Raw genomic sequence first — 27,616 nt, forward strand, 5'->3', positions numbered from 1 at the left:
TACACCTTTTTATTTATTTTTTTTAAAAATGTTGGCCTTTCAAAGGTTTACATAGCCTTTAAGAGACAGGATGCTGCATTCATGTATACGGCACATTTCACTTCAACTCCACCATTGAGTATTTAGTGGCTACCATTGTTGCCCCATGCCATAATTGTAAGGAGCTTGTCCTAGTGACAGATTCCCTTTAATAATACGCAACTTGCTTCATCACAGTTGGTGTATAGTTTGCTTCTTACTAGTGATGAGCACTTCAGAGAAAGTTATATTATTTAACATTGGCGAATAAGATGTCTTTGACTGTGCAATGATTCTTATAAACAGTTGACCTTGTTGAGTTGTAAGTTGTTCTGGGTGCGTTCTTTTTTCGTCTTACAGGATATGAGATTATTCCTATCTACTTTTTTCCAAATCTGGCAAGGTCAGCTGACCTTCTGTATTACTGATCCCACTGGCCATCATATGACTGTTGTCACTTGTAGACACTTCTACAAGACCGATCCATGTGCTTGCTTTAGTTTGTATGTGGCTGCCACATGTCTAAATACTGTTCTTTTTCTACCATCTGTGCTTTCTCTAGCCTGTTTAACACATACCTCACAGTCAATATGTAACTGATACTAAATATGTAGGAATATATTTCTAAGCCTTAGGGTCTTTGCCGGCTTAAAAAATATCTATTGATATGTATCCATATATATTTCTTACCATGCATTGCTTTGTTAGCATTTCACTTGGGCCTATTTCCATTTTAAATATGGTACAAATAGAAGTTTATGGCTAATTTAGACAAGGGAGGTAGCTGGAAATTCTCATTTATTGTGTAAAAGTCGTCCCAAATATTATATCGAATTTGCTATTCTGACTAGTTTAATATATTGTCTTATGGTGACCAGTTATTAAGGAACTTGAGCAATTGAAAGAATACAGTTTTCTTAGTGTCTCGTCCTTGTACCAGAAAAAATAAAAAGTGCAATAAACTTGCCACAACCAAACGTTGTGATTCCATGCTGGAGTGATATTCGTATTAGTACACATTAGATCTAAATTAACTGCTAAGTAAAATTAACAGACTTCGTAATTCCATCTTGAGGTCCCAATTCTCCCAGTGGTAAGCAGTCACCATCCATCATGAACAGGTCTAGTGTGACCAACAATTCTTTTGATTTGTATCTATTGTACAAGCTCATGCAAGGACCTTTCAGTCAAACCTGCTCCGGGTAAAGTACATTCGACAAAATTATCCTTTGCTACAGATTTATAATGTGGAAATATATATACCAAGAACCAACAGTTAATGTCATATTATTATTATTCTTTTGATGATGACACAATCAAACCTGTATGTGAAGTATACTCAGTCCATAGCACATACAGTATATGTGCTTATTTAAAGGGGTTTTCCAGACACTAAAAATTGATGGCCTAACCTCAATAGTTGATGGGTCGGGGTCTGACTTTTGGGATCTCCGCCAATCAGTTGTCTTGAAGGGGCTGCAGTGCTCGTAAGAGTGCGTCTTCCCCTTCATTTCCTTTTGCTTACTACGAATCCTTGACACCCATTTAGCCTCAATTCACAGGTATTGCAGCCTTTTCTCCCATTGAAGTGAATAGAAGAAGACTGCAATACCTGTGAATCGCCGCTAAATGCATGTCGACGATTCACAGTGGGCAAGTAGGAAAGAAGCTGAGCGCTGCAGCCCCTTCAAGACAGCTGATCGGCGAGGGTCCTGAAAGTCGGACCCAACCCATCAGCTATTGATGGCCTGTCCTGAAGATAGGCCATCAATTTTTATTGGCTGGAAAACCCCTTTAAATGGAACCAATGAAGATAGTAATAGCCATAGTTCAAGCCTTGAAAAACAATGTAATTTAGTCGAGAGGTTTGATTGTGTGATTGATTTCTTCATTATTATGTGTGTGGATACATTGTGTTATAAAAGACAATGCAAATAAAGGCTTCTTAAAGAAAAATCCAAAATATTCTTCCATTTTCTAATACAACGCCAAGGCGAGGGCTGCATACAGAGTTTATCGTGCCACCGCTTTAAGAACAACTGTATTGCAACATACAACTCTTACCTGACTACAGCTGTGTGTAGGCCCCAGGTAAATAGTATCGCACATAAATACATTCGAACACCGGTAACATTTAAGGGGCTTTCCAGGTTTAGTAACAGGGTCTGCTTTTTTCTCGAAGCACCATCACTCCTCCCGATGAAACGGGTCGTAGCATTGCAGCCTATCCCTATTTAAGGTAAAGGATGACCTGCAATACCAGACCCAACCAATGGACAAGTCAAACAGTTTTAAAAGAAAAAAAATACAGACTTTTTTTAATTAATGAAGCCTTTGTTTGCATCGTTTAGGCCATGTTGACACAGGGAATATAATGCTGCTGTATAATCTCAGTCACCAGATGTAGAATATTAGTGGCAGGATAACTGCTATTTCTTTTTCTGCCAATTGTAGTGTTCTGCACTTTTTGGAAATGGCAGCAAGCTCTAAGTGTATTGTTCCTGTCCCATTTCCCCCACTATGTACAAAATAGCTTGTAAACGTGGCATGTTCATATCTTTCATGCAGTGCCATATGTTTTTAGGAAGAATAGTTTAAGGAACATTTCTTAGAACTGTTCCTAGTCCCTCAATTGTTGCACCTATGTGAACCTGGCCTAAAACAAATGTTATTTAGTCATTTAATATAAATATATTGTATATTAAGTTCCTTAGGCAAGTTCTTGCATTTACATATTGGCAGTAGTGAAAAATAATATTTTATAAGTCATCCGCTATGTGGAAGTTCTGTTTATGCTGGATTGTATATAGTTCTCTTTATGTACATTCATGAGAAGCTCATACCATTTGGAAGTACAATTTATTACGTTCACAAAATGAGCGACACGTAGAGATATTGTGGAAGATTTATTATTATGGTCTTAAATTTAGACAGCTTATAACTAGACCCGCAGGCAGAAGATGCGCCAAATTTATCAGAGTGGTGCATGCTGCATGATAACCTTGGCGCAGCTTGCTAGGCTTGTTAGGCACTTTTCCATTTCTTACGCTACCTCTAGGTCGGCTTACTTTAGACCAATATTTTGCACCATGTCCCCTTTTCTAGACACTAGGTAAAACCCGCAACATATATCAGATGTTGCAATTTTTTGCAGTGGAAAAGCTTGTCTCCTGGAATGACGTTTCATCCCATGTGACTACTGTAGCCAATCACAGGCTGCAGAGGTCACATGGGATGAAACATTATCCCAGGGGGCCGGCATGCAGGACGTCAGAGGGACGCGTCGCTATGGCTATGTAAGTATGACATAATTTTTTTTTTGTGCAGCTTTCCGCAGCAGACATTCCAGTCGAAAAACTGCACCACAATTGAATGCGTTTTTTTAGGGCCGGAATTCCCTATGGTGCCCAAGACAGATACGCTGTGTGCTTTTATGCAGCATATCTGCCCTGTGTGAACATAGTCATAGTCCCTAATATTATGTAATATTAAATTCTATTAGCGATTAGCAAGTCGTTAACCAATTATTAATTAATGCTGCAAATGATAAGCAAGCTCTAAGGTCCAGATTTCGCAGCAGTCGAGACCTTACAACAAACATCGGAGACTAGAATGGAATCTTACTATGTTTGCAACTTAATGCAGTTGCAATGCCAAAGGCCAGTAGAAGTGAGGTTTTGCCAAATGCTGAAAGATGTTGTGGACCCTCATCTATTATCTACAGTGGAGAGCGGCTTCAAAGAGTGTCTCACTCTGGAGGATCCGGCATGTCCTGCATTACACAGACAGTCCATTAATTTCTATGGGATCTGTGTAATGCTTCCTTTCCCCCCGTGGTGGCACTGCAGGCTCAATGAACTTGTTGCGGAGTTCCCCCTCAGACTACAGCAGATCACTGGGGGTTAGCTTTGATCAGTTTTTTAGGAAATCCTTCAAACAAAATTATATTCTCCAAAGTAGACACCCTCTTTAAGTCCATCCCAGGAGTGAAATGTATGAGAAGAAAAATAAAGTTGAATACACTGCATCGCACAACATTTTTGTATTACACAGAAGTCTCCACATAACCCATATGTGATATTTTATCGCAACCCCTACTAAAAAGCATTGTGAACACTTTTATTGTATATAAAGATCACCTTGCTCCTATTTGGACATATCTTGTACTTTCTCTTTTTGACTCACTGTTGATATAAAGATGCAATGGGCATCTAAGTCATTATCTAAATTTTTATAAGCGAATGTAGGACTCAATTATGCCCCCCAAAACAAAATAAGGAGTAGGGTCATACTAAATTATAACTATATTACGGTAATCATAATTCAATTCTGGTCAGAAATATACATATTCTGCTATTTTTCCTTTTAAATGCAAGACTTGCCTATGCCATTCAGTGCTGGAGATGATAGAGATCGTCAACATTGAACAGGTGCAAATGTCAAATATATTCACTGACCTTTCTCCTAGATATCACAGTCAGTATATTTGGTGATCTCGATTCCACATAAAATGGACATATGAATTACTGGTAGCAAATCTTCAACTCCCCTCTTTCTACATTGCAGTAACGTCCCAGTTAAAGATCCTCATGTAGACATTGCTTCTCCAGTATATCAGGCTGTGCTTAAAAATCAGGGCAAAAGTGAATATGAAATTGATGAATGGGCACGTCGTGCTGCCAACCTGCAGTCCAAGTCATTCCGTGTCCTTGCACAGATTACAGGAACAGAATACAGTGAGTAGAATTTTATGTCTATGATTTCAATTTGTAAATTAATATGAACTATTTTATTGTTGATCAAGTGTTCACTATTTGAACCACATCTACTGTACATGAGACTGCCATTAGTTATGCAGAAAACAAAAAATGTTATACCCCAAGGGGAAATTACACTCAGAGATTACACTCTGGTCATATTGACTTTAAGTATGTTAGTTGCCTTAAGAGCAAATTTATGAGATACGTATTGTCCACAGTATAAAATACTAATAATATGAACACTTTTATATTACAATAATATAATAATAATCATATAAACATACTATAATAATTCTCTTATGTTCAAGCCTTAAGTATATGGCACCAAGGCTGTATGGCAGCACAAGAAGTTCCATACGGAACGTACAACGCTCCGTCAGATGCCATATGTACTATGAGATTCTCACTAAATAGATCAAAAGCTCTGTACATACTGCATCCGACGGAGTATGCCAACATTTCTTCATTTGAAATCTGACAGAAAAAACTCTTTATGCCTTGTGTTGTCTCAAGATTAAAAGTTATTTCCTAACCACTTAGGTGATAACACCATCCTGAGATAACATACTGATCGGTGGGGGTCCGACCGCTGGCACCCCCACCGATTATCAGGCCGGTCCCGTACCTCAGGATGAAAGGAGCGGCAGGTAACGCTAGCGCTGTGCTACTCCATTCATTTTCTATGGCACTGCCGGAGATAGCCGAGCACTGTACTCGGCTATCTCCGGCAGTCCCTTAAACAAGTGCAAACTGCCGCTTAATTTATTTGGAAGATTGGGACCCTATTCTAGTCAAAGCATTCAGACCCTGATCGATCATCATGTTATCATCTATCCTGTGGTTGGGAGATAACTTTTAATCTTGAGACAACCCCTTTAAGTTGGAGGGATATGGAGGTACAGTAAAGGCCCATATGCACCTCTATGGTCTTATGCATGAGGCCTAAGACTTCAACCTACCAAACAATAGATGTCCTGGTCATCATACCCTGCCATCCTGATACATGATTTTTACTGTAAACATACAGTATGTGACTTGTGTACCTACTGTGTATGATTATATTACATATATATATATATATATATATATATATATATATATATATATATATATATATATACTGTGTATATATATTTATATGTACATATATATGAAATTATTTTGTTCTCAAATATTCCTAAAATGTATTTAACTTCCCTCTTGCAGTGCAAGACCCTGATGAAGATGCCCTCAGAAGATCAAGGTAGGCAACTAGCAGCAGAACCATGCGGCCATCTTAATTGATAACAAAATGCCTAAAGCTCTCAAGCAGAATTAATAAACACAAATTTAAACCGGATTTAACACTGAAGTTAATCTGCTATTGGCTTTTTAATTGGCTATAGTCAAAAAAGTGGTGACCATTTCTTCTTAAAAAATAGAAATGTATATTCTAGAAAATTCATCTATATATGATGTTGTGGGATTAAGTGAGCAATTTATTTGGATAGTAATCTTTATATAAGAATGTTTAAACGTACATGAAAGTTGGGAGACATTTTTCATGCAATTATTATTACCGTTCACAAAAATGAACGGCAGAAAATTACAAAAGCCAGTCTACATAGCACACGGCATGCTGGAAGAGAGCATACTTGCAAAAGAAGGCCCAGCTTAGGTAGGCCAAAACTTCCTTCCCCATCTGGGTGTGGTGGAGTGAACCAGAACTAGGGGTGAGCCTAGTGGGCTCGTCTCACAATGAAGTAGAAAGTGAAATTATTCAAGCTTTTTTCTTTAATGCTATAATACTTTCAGCTTAGCACAGTTTAAGAGAAGGGTTTAGCTAAAGCTGAAAATACGAGAATTCTATATATTTTTGTCTAACTCTACAGTGTCTGGCTTTCATAATAAAACATGGTTGTGGGCATCTACTCACACCAACTCACACAGTTTACAGCCATTGAAAGTTTCTCTTTAGAATAGGAGTGTCAGCGCAATGCTCGATCAAAGCTCAACTAGTGAGCATGACCACTAAATGACGCCCAATACACCAATGAGACCAGAAATAATGAACCAACTATATCTGTAGGAAGAGGGATATTACTGGTTTTATGGTGCCAGCCAAAGGGGAGAAAGCAACCATCTGTTTGCATGCCAACCTCCAGTTCAATATTATTGCCAGTTGAACTTTATTTCTCAAAAATCCCGGTTCATCTGCACCCATATTCTTTGGGTTAGCTACTTATTACCAAGGCCATCTTGGCATAGTGAAAAATCCAAATAAATTGCCATGTTTGTAGGCAGGGGAGTGAAGGTCACTGTCCCTAACCCCTTTATTCCTCCTCTCTCTCTTTCTCTCTCTCTCTGTTTTTCCATGCCACAGGGAAAAGTTTGAAACGGAACGTAACAGCCCACGCTTTGCCAAATTGCGCACCTGGCATCATGGCCTTTCGGCACAAATCCTTAATGTTAAAAGCTAAATGCCCACGTGTAACACCATATCTATTGAAAGGCAATGAACATAAACAATCTACTACACACCATACACATAAAAATATAAATATATAAATAGAAAAATCACAAGGGCTTGTTGTTACAGTGCCCGTCTTCACCTTAATTTACCCCACCATTATAAATTGAACCATAATAGTAGCTGGTATTTGCTTTGAGTTTGCATTTAATATTCTGTTTGGAATCATAAAAAATAAACTAGCTCTTGTATTTCATTTCCTATAAATAAATAAAAATAATCTGTAACCTAACATTTTTCAGGATTTGTGTGATCACTGTATATGCTGGTAATTTAGAATGTAGGATTGAAGCTGTTGCTGTAGGATTGGGTGAGGTACATGCCTGCTATGCAGGTGAATAATGGACACTGGCTTGATGGATTAGCTGTCTGACTAGCACTGCTAGGGGTATAAAAGAGTGAATTTATAGTGGAGGGAGGGCAATATTAGTTCTGCTTTTTTTTTGCCTATATGACCGCTCCCGATACGTGATTGCGGACCCATGGGTTGCATATACCAATATTGCCAATGGTCATTAATATTGCTTATGAGTTATATTCAGTAGTGCGGTTTCTTACTTTTCTGCTAACCATATGCTCCATGTGGTGGGTGCTGACAATATCTGTACATTTGAAAGCCCTGCAATGATTGGGCACATAGTTCTTTAAGTGAGTTATAAGCTTTTACGTTTGTACAGCGTGTGTATACTTGCCACGGTTTTGCGCTTTAATGATCATACTCTGATCATTATTGTTAAGAGCTTGTAGTTCTAGGTCAGTTCTTATTTATTAAGTATATAGAAAAAGTTAGAATTTAGCGTTCAGGCTTTTGTGACTCATCATTACTTTTTATGGTGTGTGTTCTCTAGCACAGAGTCCATGTCCTGGGTAATGACAGTTACTACTCCATAAAGATTAAACTCCATTAAATGAATACAAACAATTGTTAATAAACATGTGAAGAATAGTCTGCTTAGGAAGAAAAGTTTCAAGTCAGGATCAAACAATCACTTTTAAAATTAGAAAGAGTTTGTAGAAAAGTTATGATATAAAATAAGTTTTCATGAGTGGAATTCTAGAGAAGATATTACTGTTAGTTGGCTGAATTTATGAGGTTTCCTTAGGTATTTCACAATAGGCAGTCAAGATAATGATGTAATATAAGATAGTCTTGGATTGGTTTTGATGTTGGTTTGCTTTCATGCTTGAATTACACATTAACTTTCTTGTATTGCATTTGCTTATGATATTCTGTGTTTATAGAGTCACATTATGTGCTTGTGTTGTGAAAATAAAGTGGTTAATAAAAGAAAAAAAAAGAAATCACTCTTGTTTGTATCAATCAGTGGACTGACAACAATAATGAAATATTTCGTTTTAACATTGACTATATTATCAGGCAACTGCTTTACTTGTCTGTTACTAGTAGACCTTTGAAATGAAGGTGGGTTATTCCATATAGTATTAGAGAGGATATTAATATTAAATTCAAGAGCTCATTTTAAAGTGTAGCTAAACGTTTGAAAAACGTAAAAAAAAAAGTTATAGTGACATGTCAGTTGGGGTCCGAGTACTGAGACCCTCACCGAGGGCTAAAACGAGGCGGCAGAAGCGCTCAAGTGAGCGCTGTGCCGCTTTGTTTCTGCTCGACCCTCCTCGGAGCAGTATACAGGCTTAATAGAAAGTCTATCCCGAGCGCTTCTGCTGCTTTGTTTTAGCAATTGGTGGGGGTCTCAGTGCTCAGACCCCCACCGATAAAAACTTCTGACATGTCACTATGATATGTCAAAAGTTTTTAAAAAGTTTAGCTACCCTTTAAATTTAGTGTTTCTTAAAGAGGCTCTGTCACCAGATTTTGCAACCCCTATCTCCTATTGCAGCAGATCGGCGCTGCAATGTAGATAAGAGTAACGTTTTTTTTTTTTTTAAACGAGCATTTTTGGCCAAGTTATGATCATTTTTATATTTATGCAAATGAGGCTTTCTAATGTACAACTGGGCGTGTTTAAAGTAAAAGTACAACTGGGCGTGTATTATGTGCATACATCGGGGCGTTTTTACTTCTTTTACTAGCTGGGCGTTGTGAATGGGAGTGTATGATGCTGACGAATAAGCATCATCCACTTCTCTTCGTTAACACCCAGCTTCTGGCAGTGCACAGACACAGCGTGTTTTCGAGAGATCACGCTGTGACGTCACTCACTTCCTGCCCCAGGTCCTGCATCGTGTCGGACGAGCGAGGACACATCGGCACCAGAGGCTACATTTGATTCTGCAGCAGCATCGGCGTTTGCAGGTAAGTCGATATAGCTACTTACCTGCAAACGCTGATGCTGCTGCAGAATCAACTGTAGCCTCTGGTGCCGATGTGTCCTCGCTCGTCCGACACGATGCAGGACCTGGGGCAGGAAGTGAGTGACGTCACAGCGTGATCTCTCGAAAACACGCTGTGTCTGCACTGCCAGAAGCTGGGTGTTAACGAAGAGAAGTGGATGATGCTTATTCGTCAGCATCATACACTCCCATTCACAACGCCCAGCTAGTAAAAGAAGTAAAAACGCCCCGATCTACGCACATAATACACGCCCAGTTGTACTTTTACTTTAAACACGCCCAGTTGTACTTTAGAAAGCCTCATTTGCATAAATATAAAAATGGTCATAACTTGGCCAAAAATGCTTGTTTTAAAAAAAAATAAAAACGTTACTGTAATCTACATTGCAGTGCCGATCTGCTGCAATAGGAGATAGGGGTTGCAAAATCTGGTGACAGAGCCTCTTTAAATTATATATATATTTGAATCAGATGTCTTTAATTTGCACTCATTTTAGCATGGCATTACGGCCACAATCCCCAGATCTCCCGCAGCTTTATTGAACTGAACTTAGATCACAATAGAACCCTATGGTGATCTAAGATTGGTTCACTTAAAGTACGGGAGGTCCAGGTATCGCACCTTTAATAAAAGTGTTAAAATGATGGCAAGTTATGGCCTTTGTATGCGGCTACAGTCTACAAAGTATTCAAACTTCAATATACTTGCATTTTGCCACAATTTATCATTTCTACGGGAATACTGATGCGATAAGATCTCAATCCACACAATGTCCTGCTCGCAGTGGCAGTAAAGATATGGACATTGTGTAAACAGGGGGACGCGCCGCCGACATGATAATAATGTAAGAGGACGAGCGATCAGAGCAATGACCACTCAACCCCATCCATAGCTCCGTGTGACAGGAGCAAACTAGCACCGATCAACGATGTCTCATTGATCGGCACTCGCTGCACCTGCCGATTATCGGCCGGTGTAAAAGAGCCTTTACCCCCTCCTCCAGGAGATATGCACTGTCTGGAAGCCCCTTTCTCTATGACAATTAATATGAATGCAAGCATGTATGAGGGAGTGAGAAAAAGTTGACTGACCAAAAAAGTTGAAGGACATGAGTAGTGTTAAATCTTCATCACACATTGTAAGATAAAATAGGAATGACTGTTTTACCTTTTTTCTTTAATACGGATTGCAAAAGAAAACGTCAATGCAATTGCAACTCATATTATCATTGCATTGCTGTATCAAATGGTTTTATCTAAACATGATATAAATTCCTAATATTGACCATTTATACTAGCTAGTGACGTAACAAATCAAACTATCCACAATTATGCTATCCATATAAATTAGATTGCTGTTTTTGGTAGTTCTGCCCTTAAACAAATATTAGGGACTGTCAGACACGCTTAACTGACTACAGATTCTAGATAGTTTTGATTTTACGAGTCAATTCTATAGTTATCAGAAATATAAATGATATAAAGGGTATCTGCCAGCCACCTAATCCTCTATCCTCTGTGGGGATTGTATAGTAATGAAATGGACATGGTCTCAAACCTATTTTAATCTGGCAATTATGTAATATATATCCCCAACTTCTGAAATGTCCTGCTTCTATAAAACACCGTTATAGATGAGTTTATCAACACACAGACGTGGTATAATAATTTGTGTAATAAATACATATCAGGAGATTACTTTGCTTGTCTTTTAGATGGAACACTAGACAATATCTAATTGATTGTTGTGGACATTAGCCGGTATGATAGTATAGCACTAAGATAAAAAAGTTTATAAAAAAACGTTGACAAAAAAAATATCTCTAGTACATATACAATGATATCTATCCACATAAGTGACAAATATTGTACATAAGTGGTTTTTAACCAGTTTTCCTTGAGGGAACCGCTGGAAACCATTTTCCCTTGCTGAAGAACTCCCCCTTCACCACTGGACGCACACGCATTGAACCCCCTTTCAAAGACAGAACATACACTTCTCATAGTTCCTCCCTCCCTGTTGAAAAGTTTAGCACTTATCTCAGCGCCGAGACAGTCAATGCAAGGGCAGGGAAACATTAAATGTCTTAGGCTACATTCACACGAGTGTATCAGATTCTTGCTCGTGAAAAACATGCGAGAATCTGGTTCGTGTGTGTTGCGTTATGCATCAGTGTGCTTTGCGAGTGGCATACGTTATTCACGCACTCGCAAAGCACATCTTTTTCATTTTTTTTTATTTTCAATCGAATTGATGCACAAATCACGCACCGCACACAGATGTGCATCCGTGTGAGGTGCGTGGTTTCACGCACTCATTGACTGCAATGGGCGCGTAGGTGTGTGAAAACGCACCAATATAGGACATGCAGTGAGTTTCACTCAGCGGACTCTCACTGTGTGAAAACTCATGCATGTGTGAATGGCCCCATTGAAATCAATGCATCCGTGTGCTGCACGTGATTTCCATGCGCAGCACGCGGACGTTATTCACGTTCGTGTGAATGGGCCCTTAGACTTGTTGAATGTTTTGTCCATCCCATGTCAAGACATTTGCTAGGTGTACCCGTGAAGTGGTGCCAGGGAACCTCAGGGTTCCACAGAACCATGTTTGGATAAAACTGATGTACTATATATGTGTTGAGTCCTTGGCCCAACCAAAGCCGTCCCAATCTTGATTTAAAAAAAGGCGTTGATTTTAAAATAGTTAAAAACTCTGCTTTCTTTGCTGCGCCAAATTTTTGCCCTATCCGATCAATTGTTTGGTTAAAAACAGCAACTCAGATTCAGATTCAAGTGCACATTTAGAATCAGCTTCAGTAGATAAAATGTAGCACGTGGGCAACCTATCCTTCCTGCAATCCCAAACTGAACCAATAAGCTGCGAGCTTGTGCATCCGTCAAGATGCTTCCATTGGGCTGCCAGTCTTAATCTAAAACAAAACAAAATGTCGGCCTTCAAGGTAAATTTGCTTGATTGCTTATGGTATAGGGAAGTACCATTTTCTGCTGTGGCCTGCGCTTGTTTAATTTCACTAACATTTTAATCCTTTTCCTCATTCCCGCTCACTAGTTCTCAATCCAACTCATACTTACCACATTAGAAAGCAATGCAACATGGTAGGACTGTGCATTGCATGTATTGAATGCAGTAAATGTCAACTGCATGTATAATTCAACAAGAGTATGCTTTATTATTGGAATAATAAATTGGTAGTACTGTTCATGGCAGACGGTGATCACTTCTAAGATCTGACCTAAGGCATGAAAATATGGCTTGCACTGAGTCTTGAGATGTTTTTGGCAACAATTGCAATTTCCCATAACCCTTGCTTGTGTTAACACAAACACTATGCCAATGAATATACTTAAAAGAGGGATTTGTTTCTAGAATAGCAATTGACTATTACAAAACTATAGGTGCATTTATTTAAATTTTATAGTGTCGGAAAAAAAATTAAATGGTCATGTATAGACTAGATAGTAATACTTACAATTTGTTATCCTGAATGAAATGGAAATACTTGCATGGCCATATTTAAGACTGTCCATTTGCTTCTTAGTATCTGCTGCACTCTCCTTGAAGCCTATACATACATGTGTACCAAATGAATTACAAATCCAGTTTCCCAAATTACAGTTATCTACTTTCCTTGTCATTACATTTAAACCTATTTCGTAGATGTCTTTTATAAATCCTATTATACGTCTGCCGCTCCGAAATGATACTTTTTATCCACTGGGCTATTTGTTTGATTACAAATTATAGTATTTACTTGCTCTGAATGGCAGCATAATCTTTTCTGGTATGAATATTTAGAGTAGAATGCTCATGTATTTAAAGGAACACTCCAGGAGAAAACATAAACCCTCCCATACCTACAGCAGGGAATAAATGTGCCGTGGATGGACATGTGTCACGCACTGCCCCTGAGTCCCTGCTCTGGGTATAACACAGTGTATCAGTTTTTCCTAGAGGGTTCCTTCAAAATTAGTCAAAGAATCATTATGTTAAACAAAATTTGTGGTTAATTTAGCAAATCGTCGAAAGAGCTAAAATAAAATCTGTACCCAAAACAATTGTCATATTAATGGAAAACACCCCTGATAGGATATGTTAGTAAGACACACTAATGTCAAAAACTTTTCGAAAAAAAAAATTCTCTATGTAGAACTTGCAAAGAGATTTGTCGCCAAAGGCCTGTAGCGTGGGCTGTTCGTCTTTTGTGGCTGAGAAAAGAGAGAGGCTCATTTTTCCTGATTATCAGATTCATATTTGACATGATGCATGTGACTTACATAAAATAGAGCTCTGCTTCTGTGTGTTCTCTCAATGTCCTTTTAACTTCATGTTGTCTAGCTACAATAAAAATAAAAAGTATTTCTTGGGTGTGCCTGTCATTTCAAATTAGAATGCACTCCCTTCTATAAATATAGTGACCAATAATAATATTAAGACTTGGTTTTAATTTTTAATATTGGTTGTCCTAAAAATGAGTAGATATTGGGAACTGTAAAATACTATTTTAATTTAGGAACTAATAAATAGCTCACATTTAAAGAGGTATTCCCATCAGGGTAAGGGAGGTTCCATGACTTCCACTTGCCGATCCAAAGTGGATACCAACAGCCACTTTTTCTAGTGCAATCAGTGGAGTGGGGGTCACCTAGATGTCTCCTTTCTAGTCTATGGGAGTTACAGAAAGAGCTCTTTTTGTAACTCCCATAAACTTCCATGGAGCACGGCCTCTCCTCCATTGATTTTAATAGGAAAAGCAGCTACTTTGAGTTAGAAAACAAAGGTTGAGGGACTCCCATTTTTCTATCACCTTTTCAGAAATATATTGCATATCCTATGGATATGACATAAATTTGGAGCATATCAATACCTTTTTAAATATGCTAATGGTTGATCAGAATTTTTTTTTAAAATATATTTTAAACTATCTTTTTATCTTTGGTACAAAAAATATATATAATGTAAATACTAAGACTAGGCTTAAAATATTTGAAACATTCCCACCAAATGTACAGTATGTCCCAGGGGTATCCTTTTGTTTTTGCATATATTTCTATTGAAAGTCTAATCCACTAAACTTTTCAGTACAGTTAAGGCAAAGGTATAAGGGCGTATAGTTTATAAGCATGCTAGACAAATACATTGGAAAATGTTTCCAGTTTATACACCGAACGAAAAGGTAAAATGTTATAAGTAGCTTGCCTAACGTTTTACATTTTTACTTTGTATTTTCTAGACAGCAATATGTAATACATAGTTAGGAATACAATCAGAATTATTATTAGTCACTATTTATTATTATTATTATTATTATTTATTATTATTATCATCAATAATAAAATAATAATAATAAAATAATAATAATAATAATAATAAAAAGAATATTTGCACAACAACAAAAGAAAAAAACATAATATAATCTAAAAAAAAATGCATAAATCTGTTTAGGCAAAGTAACTATACTAATATGTATGTTTGTGATAATCAGTTACATATATGTTTCCTTCTACAACCCTTTCTCCTAACATTTTTCAACTCCCCTGCTACCTAATAGAAAAGTGTCCCACACATTATGTATAGGTGAATTTTTTTTTTCTTCTTTCTATTCAAAAAAATTATTAGAATTTGAGGCAAAATAAATTTAAGTTGAACAAAAGGCCTAATGCTGCTAGAAGCCTTACCCTGCTACTGATACAATACCTGGACTTCTGATTCATCTGGAACACTGCTTTATTCAACACGCTTCTCACTTACTTGCTTTGAGAGTGATCTTTAACTTGTATTGCATGATTTGTTTGAGGTTCTTGGTATATTATTGTTTTCACTTTTCTATTTCCCACCTTATGATCCATCTTTCCACTTCAGCTTCACCAGACGCATTGAAATCCATGACTTACCTTAAGCCAAAGTTACTAAGATGTTTTTCATCTGCAACAACATTAATTTTGCACATTTTAATTTAGAGTATACCTCCAATGATCTACTTAAAAACCTCTTAGGACATGCACCTCAGTGTGTAAATAAAAGTTTACTTTATTTATTAATTTATGATCACAAATTGAATTCAAGAGAATAAAGCTATTAAACAGCAGGCAGTGCACGCTATTCATTTTAGAGAATAATTTAATTAATGCAGCCCTTTACTTCCTCCCTGCTAAGGTCAGCCACAGGGATAGATAGATGATAGATAGATAGATAGATAGATAGATAGATAGATAGATAGATAGATAGATAGATAGATAGATAGATAGATAGATAGATTAAAATAAATATCTTACCCATACATGGGAATTACAAGCTGTTTTGAGTCGTAGAGGAAATCTGCTAGTCGATGTAGTCCTATAATTCCAGTAGCGTCAGTACTGATTTAAGAAGTGTATAGGAGAGTACGAGCAGGGAAGAGGGGAGGGGGGAGGAGTAAAAAGTGTGAAGTGAGCTGGCAGGCTTAGGTTCTGTTCACATTGGCAGCTCCAAACAAAATAGTGGAGCATGCACTACGGAGTCAATGGGTTTCCATTGGGTGCTGTTGGGTTTCGTGCGACGGATCCTGCGTCTTCAGTTTTTTGTTGTTCTGCTCCTATGACAAAGAAGAACAACAGAAAGCTCTGATGCAGGTGTGAACAGAATCTGATAGACATAGTGACCGGTGACCCAGCTGCAGCTCCACTGTATTTGTAACAAGGCCGATAGCGATCAACAACTCCCAGTTGGTAAATGAAAATGAAGGAGAGGTCTGCAATCCAGAAAGCTGAGCATTGAATTGAAAGGGTTTACAAAAGTACTGCACATGAGGATCTAAGAGCACTGTAAAGATTTTGGTTTTCTCTAGAGGTAAAATGAAGGCTATGGACACACAGCTGCACTAAAGCTCATTCCATGAACCGGGGACATTGGGAAAGGTATAATTTGGCCATGTGCACAGAGCCTATGGCAGATGACTTGATTTAATACACACAGAAAGTAAACAAATTATATTAGGTATGAAACAGTTGTCTTAATACCCTGGTGAACTAAGTGAGTCATGGATGAAATGTTATCCACAAATGGCAGGTATGTCCAATATCCTTATGGTTTGGGACACCTGCGTTGAACAGGTAATACACTTTTCAACAAAAATTTTTTTTAAAGCACATTCACCATATCCTCTTCTTTCACAGCAGCAAGGAAAATGCTCCCAAATCTCCTGAAGCAAGGTAACATCTCCAGTTAATTGTGTTTTCAGCTTCCTTTGATGCAGTTTACGAGTAGGAGCATCGCACATTCCACAATTATTGTAAAAATGATAACTATTATAAACGAATAACTTCTGGAATGAATTAGGGACTACAAACGCTCTTTCAAATTCTATACAGTTGAAATGTAATATCTTACATGCAATATTCATTGTAGATTTATATCAACATCAGTTTTGTCACTGATTTGGGTTCTATTGCTTACCATGTACAACAGGCCACGTTCACTTAGAGCCAAGTTATAAAGCAACTGCCTTTAATAAACTATACCAATTTATATGATCGCCTTCAGTTGGAATGTGCTGAATGCACATTGTAATTCTGTCACCCAGTCCTACAGGTACTTCAGTGCCACAAAGTGCCATCTATAAGGCCTGGCAACCTTCTAAGTCTTCAACCATGAATGCCAATTCTATTCAAACAAATGCAGTGCCCGGCAGAGGTTATTCCGTGAGGTTTGGTGCCAACAAAAGTCCAAGACAACCCACTTATACCAGCCAGAAAGTGCTTAAACCCTCACCCCCTGTTACGTCCTCTTATAAAAGGTATACGGTAACAGGCATTAACCTTATAACACTTTGAATATTGACGTTTTTATTAAGAAATATACTACATTCCTAACAATGTCTTGGTGTCATTTTTCTTTGCTGTTTTTTTTGTTTGTTTTTTAAACTATGTGGACTGTTAGACAGTCTATGTTTGTTCTTTGAATAGAGACAAGATGCATATCATTTTTTCTGATCTTTGGTGCTTAGCGTTGCCAATAGGAGCCTCAGAACCAGCTAATAATGGTGCCATAGCTGCTCAAACTGTGGAAAAGGGATATATATCAAAACTGGGGCAAAGGAAAACTGTTAATAGCAACTCATCAGACTCCAGCTTTCAATTTTCATAGGTACCTTTAAAATTAAAAGAAAACTATCTAAATTGTTGCTATGGGCAATTCCTCCATTTTCATTTAATCAGTTTTGACCTTTCACTCATAGTGGGGAATTTATTAAGAATGGCATTTCATTGGCCACTAGTAATAGGATACAAGCTGGAGTAAGGCACACACCTCTTAATAAATGTGTTGCATCTTTGGCTGTCCATGCGCCACTGAGTGAAATCTGTGCCAGTCAGGGTCTGGCATGGACTTCCCTTTGATTTACGCCAGTTACGGGTGGAAATGATAGAAAATGGGTTCAGTCATGGGTGTCCCTTCTGATAAACTCCACACATATAAGAAATTTTTTTGAGACTTTTCAGCCATTTGTCATTTTTTTTTACGCCAGAAAACTGGCCTTGAAAAGTTGTTAAGTTCCACCCATAGTGTTTGTTTACATTCCTTTAATTCTTTTTATGGCCTACTTCTGAAAACCTCATAATCAAGTACTTCTTGGGTTTATACGCTAAAGGGTATACTTAGTGGAACCCCTCTAAACAGGGAGCCATAAAAATACATGACTTGAAAACAATTTAGTAAGACTGTCCGTCAAATATGTCAACATCAGTATTACTTTCTATGCAAGTTTGTGGTCCAGTGGGTGGAGCAGTCGAAAGGACTTATACAACCTTCATACTTTCTAGGCCGTAATATGGCACCAGTAGCAGTCTTAGAAGCCCTACTATACCTCCACATGCCTCAGATTTCATAAAAGTGCATGGAGCTTTAGTGTATGTTCACACGTAGCAGATTTCTTTCATAAGAATCTGCAACTGTCCCATTGATCTGATTGGGGTTCGAAAAAAATCTATTCACATGCTCCAGAAAAAATCCCTCTCAGATGTATGGAAAGAATTTCCAGTTCCAGAAATTTCTGCAACAAATCTGCTGTCTGCTCCCACACAGATTACTGATGAGAGATTTGTAGAATTTGTATTATGCTGTAGCAAAACAGCAATTCCTTGTATAAATATTAATATCAAAAGATCGAAAAAATTAACCAAAATTATTCTAGCTCGATATTAGCAAGAGATTATTCAATTATTCAGCACGGAGATCAAATCATGTGTTTTGCCTTCTTGAGCTAATGAAAAGAGATTAGTAAAATTCTACATTCTCAGGTGCAACACAATAATAAATAATTAGCCAAATATTGCAAAATGTAAATTCTATTCTCCATTGATCTTAAAACTGGCTAATGGTGTATAGTATAATGATAGTATAAAATACTAAAAAACAAAAAACGCTAATAATGCTCTTGGAAAAGTAAAGTTACTTTTTTGTCTATGGTTAAAATAATGTGGAGAATATTACCTTGAATAGCCCCTCAGCAGGTTCCTGTGGAACTTTCAGTTTTTCCCTTAAAAAGTAAGGTCTGGTCCTTTATTGCATTTTCGATTTAGCCATAAATCAGCCTTTGAGGGCCCGTCTAATGAAAACATACAGGATTCTTCCATATGCGTTTTCCAATCTGGTAGACCATTACTGCTGCTGTGCCATATTTATATCATCCCGCTAGCTCTGCTGCTTGAGAACATTACGTATGTGCATATTTTCCGAGTATCCCTAAACTCCTTGTTAACTTACATCATATTGTTATACTCGACATACTGTATATATATATATATTTTTTTTTTTATATTTTTTTTATTTTATTTAATTTTTTTATTTTTTTTTTCAACAAGGAGCCCACCTTATCTGATAAGCAGTGGTGCCACTATTATCTAATAACGCTTGTCTGATAAGTGGATTTACATACAATGATATTTCTTATCGTACAACAGAATTTTACCATGTAAATGTGTAAAGGAAAAAAACAACTGGTTTACGAAGACAAAAATCTTCAGTAGAATTTCTTGCCCTCCCCATGTAGTATGATCAATATAAAATCTATATTTCTTTGGCAGTGCAATGCTTCCCTCTCCATCTACTGTATATTTATTTTGTTCTTTACAGCTACTGCATAACATTTTCCACCCATCTACATATCTGAATATCTTTCCTTCCTTTTCCTTATATTATGTGCTCCTCTCTATAGAATGTAATCTTTATGTCATTTCCCTCTACCGCATAATGTTATCTTGGCTTGTTTGTGGTCTGTAGTCTGTCTGTCCACGTCTGTTATATCATACCCATAAATAACACTTTCTTCTCCTTTACATTCCCTTTTTTTTTACTGATTTTCCCACTTACATAATGTATTATTATTTTTCCTTCCACTTGTTGCTGAAGGATTCATCTTGCCCTTTTCATATATAACACGAATGGCCATGAATTGCACTTAGCTCTACTTGCTATTCTATCTATTGTGTACGTCTTTTCTGTATTAACCACTTAATTTTAGTAAACATTTTTTCCTTAACTCAAACTTATTTAGTGGACATTAGTCTGTACCTTGGTGTCCTTTTTGTGTTTTGTACATTTCCCTATTTTCTAACTAGGACTGGCACCTTCCTTAATACAACTTGTGAGTGAATGGAGCTATATTTTGTTTTATATATTATCGACCTTGCCATCACAATCAATTTTCTGAATCCTTCATCTTTAACTTTTTTTTCTATTCTGTCTTTTGACCTCTAACCTTCATCATGGTGCTCCTTTTGTTCTTTACTTATGTTATTTTTGTAAATGTGGGCACACTCAGTCTAGCTCCCCATTGTGTATAAAGGGATATAGAGAAGGTCCAAAACCCATGTTAAATTTTATATGTGGGATAGAAAAAAATCAAACCCCCATAGTGGCAGTAGAGCCTATTAGTCTAAGGACCAAATGAATCGTTAAAAAGTCTTTGATTTTTGGCAGATCTATTTCTAGTATTTTTCATTAACCGCAGCTCTACATAGTTTTTTTTTTTACTTTTAGATCAATCATAGGCAATTAATATTGGTACCAAATTCTACACAGTACATACAAGATATGATCAATCATTCTAATATTCGAGGAATGGCATGAAAACTACAATTGCAAAACAGACATACTCAGATACATCATATGTAGAGTAGCCAGTGTAAGAAAAAGCTGTACTAACAATAAAAATAAAATTGTCTACCCAAAAAGGACAGTAATAAGAAATATGGCAAAAAAAATTGGGAGGAAATGATTGAAAACACAAAGACAAGTTTAGACAGAGATAAAAAATAGGACATAAAAAATGACAGATGCAAGAACAGATGATCGGCACTTTGGGCTTTGCTAATGTGCCTCCGGCAAAGTGCCGGGACAAAGGGTCCTATTAGGGTCTAATTACTAATTAGGGGTGTCAAAGAGGCAGACTGCCGGTGTCATAAAAAAGAAAACATAATATAATAGTGTGTACTTGAGTCACATATCAAGTAGTTTCAGTGAGAATTTGAGGTCAGCACAATTGCTAAGGCTAAAGTCTTCTCATCTAGGTATTCCCTGGCAGAGCAGAAAGAAATTTGAGAGTGTAAAGGCCCTTTTACACGGGCCAATTGTTCATAGAAAGCTCGTTGCTGATAATTGCCCTTAGGCAGCGATCAGCAGATGAACGAGCAAACGCTCATTCATCTGTTGATTGTATCGTTTTAAAAAAGTAAAATATTATCGTTGTGATAATAATGTACGGGGATGAGCGATCGGAGTAACGAGCACTCGCCTCCATACTAGCTCCTTGTGAAAGGAGCAAACGAGCGCCCATCAACGAGCCGTGTAAATGAGCTCGTTGATCGGCGCTCGTTTGCTCCTTTCACAAGGAGCTAGTATGAGTACAAGCGATTGTTACTTCGATCGCTTGACCCCATAATTTATTATCATGTCAGCAGCACGTCCCCACAGGGTAAACAACACTCATCTGAATAGGCCCTTAGAAAGAAAATGTAAAATGAACAGAGCCTAACATGTCCGCTTTTATCAGTACTCGTATTCACTCAAACTATATTTTTTCTTACTTTTCCGACTATGCCTTCAAGTCAGTTGTCTCCAAAATGCCTTTTTTTCTTTTATATCATTGGAGTTGTACTTAAATATAAAGCATCTGCTTATTTTTATTTTTTTTTTTACAGAAACCACCACTCCTGTTCATGGGTTGACTCCGGTATTGCATCTCAGTCCTGTTTATTAGAGCTGCAATAACAGACACAGCCCATTATCAAGAGTGGCGCTGTTTATGGGGAAAAAAGCAGACCCATTTTTCAAATTCTGGAAAACCCCTTTAAAATATTTAAGTTTATATTGCACTTAATCAAGTGTTTATTACTTACAAAGTCCTAGACTAAACGTACCTGGCCTCAACACATTAGGAACATGGTCCAATGTAAAATACAGTTATATAGGTTCTGTCTCCCAGGACAGAACCTATATAAGGCTCCAACACATGGGCTGCTTGAAAATCCCTGCTGAGTTTGTACTATTTTTCTGTCATCTCAATTTCTGTATCATTATCTAAAACTTTAGACATTCTTGTCTATTTCTTTCTATCTAGTCCAAGTTCATAAACCCAGTGAATTCCCAATCATACATGTATAACATTTTACGGCATATATACAGTTGTTAATCCAGCATAACTTCTAATTTGTCTATAAGAGATGTAAATATTACATCAGTGAAATATATTTTTATTGGTAACTTACAAAACACATTTAAGCTTGCATAAGTACATGTATTGCAGAGATACTTGGAATGGCTTTGCAATAAATTCTTATTACAAAACAACTAGTGTAATAGTACTGCTTATACCAATGCAGAATATATAACTGATTAATCATTGCTCACTAAGGGGGAGTTCACACTGAGTTTTTTTTACGAGTTTTTTGATGTGGAAACCGCGTCGGAAAACGCGCCAAAAAACGGTCTAAAATGGCTCCCATTGATTTCAATTTTGAGGCGGAGGTGTTTTTTCCCGCGAGCAGAAAAACCGGCTCACGGGAAAAAGAAGGGACATGCCCTATCTTCGGGCGTTTACGCCTCTGACCTCCCATTGACATCAATGGGAGGCAGAAGAAGCGTATTTCGCAGCGTTTTATGCCCGCGGCGCTCAATGGCCGTGGATGGAAAACACTGTGAAAATCGGCATGCAGGCAGATTTTCCTCCTGCAAAAAACTCTGTGTGAACCCAGCCTAATACTTTATCTACCTAATGACCTGATGCTAAAGTACCATTATATTGGTGAAATGTGCATGATATGTAACTATTTTTTTTCCATGTAATGGTAGAAATGATCTTTTCTGATATAGAACCCCAAATCCCCTGCACAGACATACATTTTAAGGATAACATGCTCACTGCCTGCATCTGCCAATAGAGGTGAATCTGTAGAAGCTTACTGCATATTCCAATACATTGAGCTCAATAATAAAAACAGTACGCAGTAAGTTCTTAAGCTTCCCCTAGTGGTGGCTGCAGGTAGCTTAGCTTTAAAGGGGCTCTGTCACCACATTATAAGTGCCCTATCTCCTACATAATGTGATCGGCGCTGTAATGTAGATAACAACTGTGGTTTTTATTTTGAAAAACTATATTTTTTGAGCAAGTTATAAGCAATTTTAGATTTATGCTAATTAGTTTCTTAATAAACAACTGGGCATGTTTTTACGTTTTTACCAACTGGGCGTTGTGGAGAGAAGTGTATGATGCTGACCAATCAGTGACCAATCAGCGTCATACACTTCTCTCCATTAATTTTTAGCAGTACACGCAACACAGCGTGATCTCGCGAGATCACGCTGTGCTGTCACATACTCCCACATTAACTTTACCAAAGTGTCTTGAGAGTGAATAGACATTGCCTCCAGCCAGCACACGATGTCTATTCACACTCCAGACACTTCGGTAAAGTTTCTTGGGGACTTACTCATACAGCACGGCATGATCTTGCGAGATCACTCTGTGCTGTCATTTACAGAAACTTTACCGAAGTGTCTGGAGTGTGAATAGACATCGCACCCTAGCTGGAGGTGATGTCTATTCACTCTCAAGACACTTTGGTAAATTTAATGTGGGAGTATGTGACAACACAGCGTGATCTCGCGAGATCACGCTGTGTTGCGAGTACTGCTAAAAATGAATGGAGAGAAGTGTATGACGCTGATTGGTCACTGATTGGTCAGCGTCATACACTTCTCTTTACAACGCCCAGTTGGTAATAAAATAAAAACACGCCCAGTTGTCTATTAAGCAACTAATTAGCAGAAATCTAAAATTGCTCATAACTTGCTAAAAAATGATCGTTTTTCAAAATAAAAAACACTGTTGTTATCTACATTACTGCGCCGATCACTTAATGTAGGACATAGGGCACTTATAATCTGGTGACAGAGCCTCTTTAAGTCTTTTTCTATGCAGGTCGATTTGGAGCTCTGTCTGAAGAAAACTGCTGACTCTTCTGACCACATTAAAGATATAATAAGAAATTAATTTGCGTAGAAATGTTTCACCTTGCAATGACACGGTATTTAAAAGTGGTGGTTTACTTTAAAGTAATAATTGTAATATAGAATTATTTTTTTTAACTATGAGATTGTAAATACCATGTAAGAGATTACAAGACAACTAAAGTAAGAAAAGGAAAATAAACTTTTATTATAACTGTTTTCTTACTCAATTTAACTTTGATCAGTAGCCCAGTTCAGCATTTATCAGCAACAGCCAGCGTAGACTTTACGAACGTGCCAGCTGCTTCTGTACATCAAACCGCTTCTGCTGAGCAATACACACCACAGTACACAGTCTCACCGCTTCCAGCTGCAGCTCCTGCCTATGTCCCGCCTGCCGCTTTTTCACCTACCAGTGAGAGGTAACGCATTTTACGTATATGGTCTGTATGTTTTTTTCTTCTTGACCATCTTTATCAATTGTTTGAAGGTTTACAAACCAAACCCCTAGTTTTTCTCCAAGTTCACTTCTAACAAGACAAACCCTTTAGTGACATTTCAGGTCTTCATCTAGCAAACTAGTGAGTATAAGGCTTCATGCCCACTTCAGTTTTTTTCGTCAGGGTGCTATCTGTTTTTTTTAACTGATAGCACCCTGACACATTCATTTCAATGGGGCCATGCACACTTCCGTTGTGTTAACGGAACCGTGTGGCCGTTCCGTCAAAAGTAGTGCAGGTCCTACTCCTGCCTGTTTTTGATGGAACAGTCTCGGACTTGGCATTGATTTGGTCCTTGAAACAACGGGCTGCACACGGAAGCCATCCGTGTGCGGTCCGTGACTCTTGGAACCATCATTAGCGGCCGTTCAACGGCACACGGAAGTGTGCATGAGGCCTAAGCAAAAAAGCAGAAGGGACCTCGGTTCTTTCATTCTTGGGATCGCCTGGAGTCCAAGAGACCAGATCCTTCTGGTAATAGCAGTATGTCATAATACTAAAAGATGGGAATACAACTTTAATGTTTAAGTTGAAATAAATGACATGATGAAAAGTTATCCAGCAGAGGTTTCACATTCTGATCTCTATTTCTAGGTAAAACTTGACATCTGTGTAAAGGCTTTCCATTGTTCTGCTCCATCATAGTAGCAGAGTAACAAAACAATGCATCAGCTGGATCCATTGCAACAGACTTTAATGGGTTCCGTCAGGTTTGGATCACAGTGTCCGAGTTTTGACGGACAAAATAGCGCAGCATGCTGCGCTATTTTGTCCGGAAAAAACTAAAGGAATCTGAGAAGAAGGCTCCTAACAGAGAATGCAACATAGATGTGAACAGAGCCTGAGATTGAGAAATGATAAACGTCTTTTATGAAAATGTAATTGGGAGTGACCACAATCCATAACACATGAGCCAGTCTTACTTATAAATTGTTGCACTGGACCTAACCTACATTATGTGGAACCAAGAGGTAGTCTCAGAGTGTTTCATGTTTGTTACTATACTATAACTTAGTATCATTGGTCAAATGTGAAACTTAAAGCGGTTATTTGAAAGAAAAAAAAAAAAACTATTTTAAAATCACTTATTAGGGCGTTCCGAGTTAATTGAGGAATGTTCGTCATTCATTAACTCCACTAATTAGCTGGAGAGAAGAACAACTGGGCATATCCATGCATTATACGGACAGCCTATTGATTTCAATAGGCATCATGTAATGCTTTATTTCTCCTGTGGTGGCGCAGCATAGTAATTGAACACTTGTGGACAGGTTGCCCAAAAAATGACCGATGATCATTACCGGTTCCAGCGATGGGACCCTCTGTGATCAGCTTATTTTCAGGGGGCTTTCTAACAAAAAGGGATTGCCTAAAGCAGACAACCCCTTCAGACATTAATTTGTATTTTACACTAACAACATGGAAGTCAGAAGAATATCAAATGTGTTATCAATCAGAAATGAATGAACCGATGTTCACTTTATTTCCAAATCCTCTTGAAGTCAAGTAGTGTGTTGTTTTTTGTTTTTTTTCATGTAACTTATTGTAACAGTTTTGTTGTGTGTTTGACTCTAATGTGTGTCACTAATTTTTGTGCTTCTTAAGATGCAGTTCTACTTACTGAAGGTATTTGCGATACCCAATATGCACACCATCGTCTAGTTGTTTTGCTGCAATGCCAACATCTTATGGAGCAATCCAAGCCTACTGAACAGAGATAACTCTCCTAAATATATATATTCACACGCGGCAGGTTGGTTGCAGAAATTTCTGTGGTGGAAAATCTGTTCCATAAATGTGAATGGGATTGTTTATGCAGCAAACACACAGATTTCTGGAAATACAATTCAAAAATTCTGCAAATAATCTGCTGTGTCTATATATACCCTTAGTCATTTCATGCTAGAAGGGGTACTATGCTTAAAAAAAAAGAATAATATAACATTTTTGCATAGTCCATGATTAGCCACGATGCTTAACATTATAAAAAGGGTTAATACGAGACATAAGTAAGAACCACGTTTCTGATACAGAATAAGTAGATCATCTTAAGCCCTGTAAATTTTTGTTTTTGTTGCATTTGTCTTAGCTTTGTGTCTCATGCTTTGCCATATCATTTTCAGACCACCTACCGCTGCCACCATCTCTCCTTCACAAATGAAACCCAGCCAGGGAGCTAAGAACCTGTCTACTGCAGCCTCCACTATATCTTGTGCCATATCAGCACAGTCTAGGTATACATTTGCCTGTACATATGATTTTTTTTTTCTAAAACATTCACTATTTTTGTTTCAAACAATAATTTTACAAGATCATGAAACAATGTCACAACCGTTTCTTTTAGCTATATTTTACATAATTAGTGTACAGTATCTACTGATTCTCTAAATCTTTTGGTATTTGGCTACCATCTAGTCGAAGGACTGAACAGTCTTTCTGGAACCCCCACGGAATATATTAATAATTTCTGGAGGTATAAATAAAAAACAGAAATACTTACCTTCCCTCTGTTCTTTGCGGCTCCTCTTCCAGATTTAGAAAGGAGTGGGTAGGCAGACGCTGGTGAGTGAGGTCACCACAGGAGCCCATCCGCTTTATCCCTTACACTGTGCTAAATGTATATCGCCGAATTACAACTGCAGGGAAGCAATCTGAAATAATTCAGACATAGGTGGCCATGACTGCTGCTGGGAACGTGGCAGACCTATGAGAAAAATATAATTATTTAGCCCTGACAACAGTTGATTTCCAAAATTTGTTCACATTCTATGGAAAATTTTAGCAGAATTTTGTACGCACCATGGAAATAAAATCAGTAGCAGAATTAAATAGCATGCTATGACAATTGGGCTAATTCTCGTATAAATCTGCTGTACACACGCAGCACATCTACAGCACATCCGTGGCGGAAATCGGAGAATGAAACCTTGGATTTCTGCCGCGAAAATAAGTGTCAGATTTTAATAGCAACATGTGAACGTATTTTAATATTTCATTTCATAGCTATTTT

The 27,616-nt window shown here is 37.6% G+C and overlaps 1 protein-coding gene across 2 annotated transcripts in view; it reads left to right on the forward strand.

Moving 5' to 3' along the window:
- The window catches only part of LDB3 (LIM domain binding 3), a 157,199-nt gene that overhangs the window by 82,768 nt on the left and 46,815 nt on the right, over nucleotides 1–27,616 (forward strand). Inside the window, exons 7-9 of one of the 2 annotated variants that reach the window (XM_075841714.1) lie at nucleotides 4,585–4,754; nucleotides 5,985–6,021; nucleotides 25,067–25,080. In XM_075841714.1, the coding sequence (XP_075697829.1) occupies nucleotides 4,585–4,754; nucleotides 5,985–6,021; nucleotides 25,067–25,080 (221 nt within the window). Of the gene's footprint in view, nucleotides 1–4,584; nucleotides 4,755–5,984; nucleotides 6,022–7,140; nucleotides 7,410–25,066; nucleotides 25,081–27,616 lie in introns of those variants that run through there. The other variant, XM_075841713.1, reaches the window with a different exon arrangement.

Source organism: Rhinoderma darwinii, chromosome 11 (genome assembly GCF_050947455.1).
Source record: "Rhinoderma darwinii isolate aRhiDar2 chromosome 11, aRhiDar2.hap1, whole genome shotgun sequence".
NCBI lineage: Eukaryota > Metazoa > Chordata > Amphibia > Anura > Rhinodermatidae > Rhinoderma > Rhinoderma darwinii.